Raw genomic sequence first — 11,256 nt, 5'->3', positions numbered from 1 at the left:
TCACATAAATTAATCAAAGACTCAAAATGTGATCAAAAACAGATCATTGACTAATCACATTTGTATTATTAGTTCTGTTTTTGATCACATTTTGAGTCTTAGATTAATTATATATATATATATATATATATATATATATATATATATATATATCATTAAAAGATTAAACTAATAATACAAATGTGATTAGTCAATGATCAGTGATCAATAACATCTATTGGAGTACAGAACTGATCTGTTACAACAGAACCCAGAGTTTATCAATGAGGGTGGGGCCAACGGGCAGCCTGGACGATGATGTCAGAGATGATAGGAATGTTTATGGTAATTCAGGACCAGAGGTTCTCTTAAAGAGGCTCAGAAGTCCTCTCTTTCTTCAGTCTGGAAGTTGTTGGGGTTTAGAACAGGTGAGAAGTAGGCTCAGACGGTCGTGCTAAAATGGGGACGGTAACTCTTTTGGTTCTGGTATTGGCTTTCACATCTACAACTGTGGCAAGTGAGTACATCTCCTGTTCCTAGATAGCAGGGTTCATAGCTGCATGGTTGTTTGTCTTGCTCATTAAGTTCCCAATTCGTGTAATTGATTTGTTTTGCTACTGTGACTAAAAAACAATGGTATTAACACCTCCTCAACAAACGATACTGTTGTTTGTTAATGGTTTGATAATTTGAGCTTCCTCATATTGCTCAAAGGCAATATGAGGAAATATCTATAAATCAAATCTATAAATTAGATTTGACCACTGTAACTAATCATCTCAACGTCCATGTCAACCAGTGGTCTCACGCTTGTTAGGTTAAATGTGATCTCTTTGAGACTATAGTAAACTATTCATTGAACTGTGTGGTGAATTTGTCTAAGATTTTACACTGATTTCATGGCCACACAATTCGTCGCTCTTCACAAATTGAAACGCAATCATTTAAAAAATGAAACTTTGAATCTTTCTATTAGTTTACATTCAGGATACTTTTAATTAGTTGACTCTGATTTGGATACTTTAAACCAATGCGTTAAACCAAATGAATAGAGTTGTGGATGAGGTTTCCCACACAGATCATCAGTCAAGTTGAAGGGAAGGTGGCTGCACGTCTGAGCTCTCACTCCACCGCTGGGATTACTGCTGCTCAGATGATGGTCACATGAAAAGGATTGGGGGGTTTCAGCCCGGTCTTGTGACTCGCGCCCCTAGACCTGAACACACGTCATACCTTCACCATTTACCATTGTGCTCTGCCTGCCAAGTTTACAGAACACCACATTTTAAATGGAAACATTTAAGTGTGTTTGCTGAGGAACATTTGAAAGAATAAACATATTGCTTGGAAATTGGGCCTGAAGGGATTTTCAAATAGAACATGTGATTTTTGTGTTATAGGCTAAATAATAAGTTTCAAAAATGCAGGGAAGGAAAGATAAATTAAGTAACGAAACCCACTCAGGTCAGAAAGGCCTTTGGGAGCATTCAGAAGGCCTCATGTATTTTGTCTTTCAGGGTCTAAGGTTCAGTTCACACGGTTTCGTTCATGGAACTCAAGAATGTACCCCGTATGGAGAGATGGAGACTCAAGATTCAGAAACTGTTGGACTGGTGAGAACATTTATTCCAATACATGTTTAACTCTAAAAGGTTTCACTCGCTGTTCTGAGACTATGGGCCTTTACAAATTGATAAAATGTTAATTCTTATAAAACCTTATATTCCTCCAGCTCGATGTACATTATAAACCTGTGGGTTATTTCCTGTGTGTTTAGAACAGAGGTTTACCTAAATGTTCCACGTTGACATCGTTTATCTCCCTCCCCCTAAACGCCTCGTGGCTCCGCGGGGTTCTAGGCGGTAACGTGTCCTTTGATGTCCGAAACGACGCGCCCACCCTGACGGGTGCCAAGGCAACTTTCAACATCGACCTCCGCTTCCCCACCAACCAATCAGTGCTCCCCGACGGCCAGGTGGTCTGGGCCAGGAACTGCACCATCGACGGTCAGCCATTTTCTCCTTTCTTTGACATTTTTGCTCTTTAATCCAAAGCGACTTACAATAAGTAGATTTGTCAGAAGAAGGAGAAACAATATATCGTTGTCGGTACAGTAAGGATGCTCATAGAATCCATTCCCCATATACAACAAACACAGCTAGGATAAGATGCTAGACAATGCTAAGTACTATGTTAAAGTGCCAGGACGTACAACATACAATAAGTGTGTACAAGTGCAGGTCATCATTCTTTGCGTTCGGGGCCTTGTGGCCTAGAGTTGTATTCTGGTTCATCTTTTGTACTCTTCTGATTGGTTCCTTCCAGGGAGGGAGTATGTGGAGGGGCAGGCGGTGTATGCTGACCGGGCCTCGGGCAGCGGAGGAGTCGGGGTGTTCCCAGATGGTTCCCTCTTCAACAGGACTCAGGACAGGAAGCCCCGCTACGTGTTTGTGTGGAAAACATGGGGTAAAGATGACCTAAAACTCGCTGTTCAAATGGAGAAAAAAAACTTATTCTATGATTCGCCCATTGTTTTATCCACCCCAGTGAAGTAATGAAACATAATGAAAAAATTTTTTTGTTCCCCAAATCTATCATCTTTGTGTTCAAAATGAATTGGTAAACATTGTTAGAAATCTTTAGAAATGGACATCTGGTGTTAAAGATTCAGAAGTGTCGCTCAACTGACTGCACCAGCTCAGGGAAAGGCTTCTAGTGTTCTGACGGTTTGGTTTCCTCCAAGGACGCTTCTGGCAGGTGGCCGACGGACCCTCCTCCTCCCTCATCGTTGACACCGACAAGGTCCCGCTGGGCTCCTACAAAATGGAGGTGGTCATCTACCACAGCCGTGGAGACGACCAGTTCATCCCCCTCGGCTACGCCTCCACACAGTTCTCCATCACCGGTAACCCTACTGTACCGCCATTTTATACTCCTCTATGATCAACACCCTGCAACTCCTTAATCCTCTCATGGTTGTGTCATAACATCTTGTTTATTCCCCATCAGATCAAATCCCCTTCACCATCTCGCTCAACCAGATCAACGACGTCAACCAGAACGACCAGAGCTTCATCCAGAACCGAGCCATCGCCTTCAACGTCAGGCTCCACGATCCCAGCCAGTACCTCGGCTCCTCCGACATCACCTTCAACTGGGACTTTGGGGACCAGACCGGGACCCTCATCTCCAGGGACCTGAGTGTGACTCACACCTACCTGTTGCCAGGCGCCTACAAACCAAAGGTGGTTCTGATGGCCACCATTCCCAACGCCTGTGCCGAGACCACTGCCGGTACAATGCCATGATCTCAACATCCAAATCCTCCTTTGTTTATCCTCCCACTCATCCTTCTTTTTATCACTCTTTGCTACTTTTAAATCATATATTAAATATTAAATATTTGTAATTATATGTATTGTCACCCATTAAAACATAAAGAAGGTAAAAAAACTCCTTTTACCTTCTTCAGTGGCCCCAGTCGCTCCCTCAGCTGCCCCTGTAGTTGTTGTCGTGGCCTCCACCCCAAGCACCATCCCAGCTGACGACCTGGCCCTCGCTGCCTCCGTCCAGCCAGGAACCGACCTCGCTGTGGACACAGAGGCTGAGGCTGGCGTGGCCCCTGCAGCAGAGGGGGAGGCAGAAACCGTAGAGGCTGTGGAGGCCGTTGTGGTGCCTGGAGATGAAGAGGCCGTTGTCGTCCCTGCAGCAGGAGAGGCTGTTGAGGTTGTCTTGGCCCCTGGAGATGAAGAGGTTGTCGAGGCAGCTGTGGCCCCTGAAACCGTAGAGGCTGTGGAGGCTGTCGTTGTCGCTGGAGATGAAGAGGCCGTTGAGGCAGCTGTGGCCCCTGCAGGTGAAGAGGTTGTTGAGGCCGCTGTGACCCCTGCAACCATAGAGGCTGTTGAGGCCGTTGTGGAGGCAGCTGTGGTCCCTGCAGCAGGAGAGGCTGTTGAGATCGTCGTGGCCCCAGGAGATGAAGAGGTTGTCGAGGTAGCTGTGGCCCCCGCAGGTGAAGAGGTTGTTGAGGTTGCTGTGGCCCCTGCAGCAGAAGAGGCTGTTGAGGTCGCCGTGGCCCCTGAGGCAGAAGAGGTTGTTGAGGCCGCCGTGGCCCCTGAGGCAGAAGAGGTTGTTGAGGCCGCCGTGGCCGCTGTAGATGAAACCGCAGTACCTACCGATGCGGCTGCGGTCGCGGTCGCTGTTGCTGAGGCAGAGGAAGCCCTGGTGGTGGAGGCTGCCACTGCTGCTCCAGTGGAGGCAGTGGAGCAGGTGGAGGCGGTTACCGTGGTAACAGAGGCAGCCCAGGCTGACAACGTCCTGGTTCCTGCTGTCACTGAGAGCACTGAGGTGGTCGTGGAGGTCGCACCCGCGGTCAATGCTGAGGCGGAAGTAGTAGAGGCGGTCAATGAGGGCGCAGTTCCAACAGGTGACCAATTAATGTTCATACCATTACATCACTCACATTTCATCAACATGAAAGCATCTCAGGCCACATAACTCACTAAACAATCCTAAAAATGATCTTCCATTTTCTCCCCTCAAACAAGTTGGAGAAGTGGCGGTGGAGGTGGCGGCTGAGGTGGAGGTCACCGCGGAGAACGAGCCTGCCCAGGTGGCCCTGGTCCTGACTAAGAGACAAGCCCCGGAAGCCCCCGCAGACTGCACCGTCTACCGCTACGGCTCCCTGGCCACCTCGGTGGAGATCATCCGTGAGTGAAGCGAGGGGTTTGTGGTCTGAATTCAATGCATGATACTGGGATCGTCATAAGTGGATGTGAAGGACTTCATGGTTGACTTCTTGGCCTCTCTACACAACAGAGGGGATTGAGAGTGTGGAGATCCTACAAGTTACCAACGTAGTGTCTCTGACTACTGAGCTGGAGCAGAATGCTGTGGACCTGACCATCAGCTGTCAAGGAAGGTGAGGAATCACAACCTTCACTTTCCTCCTTCTTCCCCTTCCTACTCAGTGCTGATGGTTTACCCTCAGCACAGGTACCTAGTCCTATAAAGGACTGTGGTTGGTTGGGATGTATTCCCACTGTGTCATGTGACTTCCCGCAGCCTGCCCAGCGAGGTCTGCACCGTGGTCTCCGACGCCGACTGTGTGACCCCCATGGAGACGGTGTGTGGTGTGGCGCTCCCGTCCCCGGACTGCCAGCTGGTCCTCCGCCAGTTCTTCAACGGCTCGGGCGAGTTCTGCGTCAATGTGTCCCTCACCAATGACGTGAGCCTCGCCGTGACCAGCGCCAGAGTCAGCGTGACAGTCGGTAAGTGGGGTTGATTTTTTTACTTTTAATCAAAACCTTTTTTTACTTATTTTATATTTCCTTATCAAGTGCAGTCATACAATACGTCACAACAAATCATATTGATGGTACAGTAAGGTGCCACGGGTATGGGAGGGATTGATTTTTTAATAGTCGTATAAAAAGAGAGAGTGCCCATCTGCGTCCCCTCAGGAAGCTGAGAGCATCAGGGTTATTGTTCTCTCACTCTCTGCAATCGAACCGCAGGTTCATCGGGTTCTCCTGCTGGCACCGCCGCTACAGTACTGGGAGTCATGGTCATCGTGGGCATCATGGGCACTATTGGACTGATGTACAGGTGAGCTATCCTTCGACCAATGAGATTGATGTAAAGGTAGGCTATTATTCAACCAATGAGATTGATGTACAGGTCAGCTATCTTTCGACCAATGAGATTGATGTACAGGTGAGCTATCCTTTAGCCAATGACAATCCCTCCCCTCCACTCCACAGACGGGTGAAGCAGTACCAGCCCCTGCGGGAGGAGGGTGAGGGCAGTGGGGTGTCCACCGTCACGTCTGTGCCCCTGTTGCTGTGGAACCTGCTGAGCCGCCAGTCTCCTGGAGAGAGTCGTCCCTTGCTCCAGGGCCGAGGCGTCTAGGGTCAGGCCAGCCATCACAACCCCACCCCTTTCCCAGAGGACATGCACACACTATAGCCCAACGTGTAGGCCCCTGTTCTAACACAACCATACGGAAACACACCTTCCCAGAATCCCCTGTGAGCGTGATGAACAAACCAGATGCAGAAATGGAATTACTTCATTCGCAGATGAAATAAAATAATTTCCATGGAACCCGGATGGGCGTCTGATAAATAAATGCTTCCGTTGTGAGAAAATTGTGTATTTATTTTGACTCCACTTATTTTTTATTTAATGGCACTAATAGTTTATAGATTGTTTTGTAACTTATTTGTGACGTACTAAGTCCTTAGAGAAGATTCACCATTATTAATGTTAACCTCTTTCCAATTCCTATTTCAATGTAGTTTAAATAATTTGCCCTTTTCCATGTTTGCCGTACTTAATAAAACTTTAAGACTTACATCATCGTGTTTCATCATCTTGTTGTTATTTAAATTTCCTTCATTTCCTATAAATTTGATCATATTTAAATAGTGACCTCTGTCCATTCTAACATTCTACTAACTAATATTCTTATATTATTGGCTGAATCTATTAACTTACATTATGATCAGGAAGCAAGCACACAGCAAGGAGAAAATATGAGTAAGCTCAACCAGTTACTGTTGGTTACCTTTCTATCTTCTCCTGCTTCTCCTCTAACCCCAACCCCAACCCTTACCCTAACCCTAACCTACCCTAACCCTAACCCTAACCATAACCCTATCCCTTAACCTAACACTAACCCAAACCCTAACCCCAACCCCAACCCCAACCCTAACGATGTCATCCCTGACCTCGTCTCAATCCTTCTCCATGGCTGCCACAGGTTCTGACGGCAAGGCATCCGGTCCAGATGGGCCTGAGCCCTGGTGCTGTGTGGATGTAGCTGTATGGATCATTCTCAGGACTCCAGTACTAGGTGGACGGTAGTGATGGATTTCATGATTTGATTACTTGAATCAGTTCGCGTCGGTCAGTGCACCAAGAAGAATCGTTCATTCAGTCACGTTTCTGGTAGCGGTGAATCGGTTCTCAGCTGAGTCAGACTCAGCTCCTCCCTCATTCTCATTCTCAAACGAATCACGGTCGTGCAATAGTGCAAATTATCATCAATTAACACAACAATACAACATTAACTAAGTTCCTTTCACAACACATTCAGCGAACAAACAGCGACTCGCAAGCCAGCACGTCAGTGACTCAGCGACTAGTGGGTGGGTCTGGGAGTCGAGTCTCGGAGAACGAACGAGACGAATGAGACAAACTGAAATGGGGAATCAGGTCGGTTCTTCTTGTTAAAGAGTCGTTCATTCGAACTGATTCGGTCATGAACGACCCATCACTAGTGGACGGCTGGTTTTGTGTATCGTAGTGTATTGCCATCATTGATCCCAGTGCATCGATCCACAAACCAGATATTTAGCTTTGGGCAAACCACTAACATATTTGAACAGAACGTTAACATATTTCAACTGACCATTCATATATTCAAAAGACCGTAAACATTTCCGGCCCCTGATCACACCCTCCTGATCAGCAAACTGAAGGCCATAAACTTATTGTTCGATTTTTAGTCTAACACAAGCGTTTCTTAGTTGAGCCATTAAGAGCAGCATTGTGGTGAGTCCTCCCAGCCCAGATGACTGGGCACAAGAGCCAGTGAGAACAGGATATGAGTTGAGCACAACTCAGCTTGTCTGGAACCCAGACAGATCAATACATAGTGCACCATCACATAATCCAACAGCCCTGGTACGGCCGGCCGAGGGAAACGGCCAGTAAAGCGGAAGTTCTCCACTCCCTGCTTAGATTCCCACAAATAAAGAGAAGACAGAACAGAAGACATTTGTTGAATGAAACTAAGTAGGTCAAAAACTTAGATGAACACAAGCCTAGCTGCCAAGCGGTAGTATCACAGCCACACCTTAAACATGCACACCAATTAACTCATCATCCAATTACCTCAAACAAACGTATCAACAGACTAGCATGCAAGGAAACATGTACACAGTAAGGGATATTAACACAAACACGTATAACTTTCCACTATGACCAAGGGTCAGAACAAGCTCTCTATCACGTACATCAGCGAAACCTTGATATTATAGATCCTCCCTTCAGAAGTCCAGGAATCCTTCTTATCCTTCTTACAAGATGGTGGTAGGAACAATGTATAATATAGAGAGACATAGATATCCCTGACATGTGTGTTGCTCCACGAGGAGGCAGATGTAGGGATAAGGCTCACGTACTACAGTGGACATCTGAGCAGCCTGGTAAGATGAGAACTCCAGCCCAACGCATTCTGCCGTATTTAACAGATAAGTGCTCAGTCAGCAAGGAGGTGAAATCTGAACAGCTAAAGAAAGAACCAACGAGAAGGAGTGAGCCTGCTGGGTGTGTTGTAGAGACAGAAGACCTGTGGAGACATGATGATGGAAAATAATGAGTTGTACCATGAGTTAATGAGTGCTGTTTAAAACCAGGAAAAGGATGTGATTGGAAAGAGTCTTTTTCGTATTGCTAAAAATGAAAGCCTTACAGATTTGGATGGAGTTTGGCGGTATTTCACCATTCCACAACATTAGCGCTGCATATGTGTGATTGCAACATTTCCAAAAAGTGTCCACATGGTGGCAGTGCAACAGTAGGGAGACGCCCACATTTAAAAGGGTGTGCCATAAGAGTCCACACATCTCCATATGTGATTGTTGACACACAAAAGCCTTTATAAAGGTTGTGGCTATAAGTCTGTACATCTCTGATTGTGAAAGCTTAATACACAACAGTATTTATCAAGGTTGTTGCTATACGAGTCGATACATCTCTGTTTGTGTAGGCTTGATACACAACAGTATTTATAAAAGTCGTGGCTATAAGCGTCTGTACATCTCTGTTTGTGAAGGCTTGATACACAACAGTATTTATAAAGGTTGTGGCTATAAGAGCCAACACAAATGCTTTTCACAACGTTCATTTCAATGTATTTCGCACACGTGTTTTAGCCATGTGTTGAGAACACATGGTCATGCAGGTGACATGCAGGTCACATGACACAGTGCAGTGCAAGCGAGAGAGAGAGAGGACTGAGATCACTGCAGCAAACAGACCTTCAGATCAGACCAGGAAAGGTCCTTCTGATCAGACCAGAACGGACCAGGAAAGGTCTATCTGAACGGACCAGGAAAGGTTCTTCTGATCAGATGAGAACGGACCAGGAAAGGTTCTTTAGATCAGACCAGGAAAGTTTCTTCTGATCAGACCAGGAAAGGTCCTTCAGAAGGACCAGGAAAGGTTCTTCTGATCAGACCAGGAAAGGTTCTTTAGATCAGACCAGGAAATGTTCTTCAGATCAGGCCAGGAAAGGTTCTACAGATCAGACCAGGAAAGGTTCTTCAGATCAGACCAGGAAAGGTTCTTCAGATCGGACCAGGAAAGGTTATTCTGAACGGACCAGGAAAGGTTCTTCTGAAGGACCAGGAAATGTTCTTCTGAAGGACCAGGAAAGGTCCTTCGGTTCAGACCAGGAAAGGTTATTCTGAAGGATCAGGAAAGGTCCTTCGGTTCAGACCAGGAAAGTGTGTGGTAGTATGAAGTGATCTGATCTTAATCTGTTAAAAGCCTTTTCGGGGATTGCATTTCTAAGTGATGTTGTTTTTAGAGTGTCTTATGATTTCCTTTTGCGCAATACGAACAATCACTTAACCTTTCCTGAACTCTGTTCAAGAATCCAACATCCACAATGGCTCATTGATAATGAAGATCTACAACTTTATTGATATATAAAGAAGTGAGACACCGCGTGATGCCCTGTCTCAGTAGGCAAACACAGACAGAGAGACAGAGAGCCGACAGACAGAAAGCAGACAGACAGACTGAGAGCAGACAGACAGACTGAGAGCAGACAGATATACTGAGAGCAGACCGATTGACTGATGAGAGTAGACAGACAAACAGAGAGCAGACAGACAGACATAGAGCAGACGACAGACTGAGAGAAGACAGACAGACGTAGAGCAGACAGACAGACGTAGAGCAGACAGACAGGCAGAGAGCAGACAGACAGATATAGATCAGACAGACAGACAGACGGAGAGCAGACAGACAGGCAGAGAGCAGACAGACAGGCAGAGAGAGAGACGCAGAGTGGGAGCGTTAGAAGAGTTATTGGCCATGAGGCTGATATGATTAAAGCTCCAGAGGACGTTTGTTATGAGGAACCAGACGTCCTGAACAGCTTCACAAGAACGCTAACGGGGACTGTGCGTTAGTGTGTACGTGTAGTGTGTGAGAGAGAGACACACAGAAACTAACACTACGGGAGAAAGAGAGACGCACACATACAAATACACACACAGACATTTAAAAGTGAAGAAAGGAAAGAATAGAGAGAGCATGTGTGTGTGTGTGTGTGTGTGTGTGTGTGTGTGTGTGTGTGTGTGTGTGTGTGTGTGTGTGTGTGAGAGAGAGAGAGGGAGAGAGACATCAATTCCCACATTCACAGAGACAGTTAGAGGTGAGATAGAGCGATAATAAAGAATAGAGAGAGAGAAAGAGGGAGAAAGGAGAAAGAGGAAGAGAGAGAGATGGGAGAGAGAAAGAGGAGGAAGTGATGAATAGAAAGAGAAGGATAGAGAGAGGATACAGAGATAAGAGAGAGGGGGAGAAAGAGAGAGAGACAGCGACAGAGATAAGAGAGAGGGGGGGAGAGAGAGAGAGAGTGAGAGAGAGAGAGAGAGAGGAGACAGAGATGAAGAGGAAGAGATCCAGGGGGAGAAAGGGAGAGCTTTTATTGGCGTCACGTGGGCTGCGCTCCTCCCAGAGGGATGGTGAGGCCAGGAAGCCGGCCACTTGTGTGTGAAGCTTTTTCATTAAACTAAGGGCTCTAATGTGGGGCCCGCAGTAGCAGGTTAATGGTGGAGAAACATGGCTATTGCCTGGCCATCAATAAACCTTCATTCGACATGTGTGGACGTTATAATTAATTAAAGTAAGCATGGAGAAAGTGCTGCATGTGAGGCACGAAGGGTGGAGGAGTGGAAGAAAGGACCCCACCCAGTGAGCAGAGCGCATGTACAGAAGTACGTTACCATTACTGTATATCGGATCAGCAGCCTGTCAGCGTTTTAAATAGAGCCACACACACACAGACGCACACACACACAAACACAAAGGCATGCACACACATACACACACACACACGCACGCACACAGGCACGCACACACACACACGCACGCACATACAGACACACACAGGCACGCACACACGGACACACGGACACACACACACACACACACACACACACACACACACAGGCATGCACACACACACACACACACACA

General features: G+C 46.5%; 1 protein-coding gene across 1 annotated transcript; it reads left to right on the top strand.

Annotated features, from left to right (window-relative positions):
- Nucleotides 1–438: 438 nt before the first annotated feature.
- Nucleotides 439–5,886, top strand: pmela (premelanosome protein a; the record flags this gene model as incomplete). Its single annotated transcript, XM_084463702.1, has 12 exons — nt 439–496; nt 1,497–1,592; nt 1,839–1,985; nt 2,305–2,445; nt 2,723–2,884; nt 2,989–3,273; nt 3,452–4,402; nt 4,524–4,685; nt 4,795–4,897; nt 5,041–5,246; nt 5,493–5,583; nt 5,739–5,886. The coding sequence occupies 12 exons, from the start codon at nt 439–441 to the stop codon at nt 5,884–5,886; spliced, it is 2,550 nt and encodes an 849-aa protein (XP_084319828.1).
- Nucleotides 5,887–11,256: the final 5,370 nt, after the last annotated feature.

The sequence above is a fragment of the Micromesistius poutassou genome, assembly GCF_964030765.1.
Source record: "Micromesistius poutassou genome assembly, chromosome: 2".
Classification (NCBI taxonomy): Eukaryota; Metazoa; Chordata; class Actinopteri; order Gadiformes; family Gadidae; genus Micromesistius; species Micromesistius poutassou.
The sequence above is the reverse complement of the archived record's forward strand: the minus strand, read 5'-3'. Positions and strand labels throughout refer to the sequence as shown.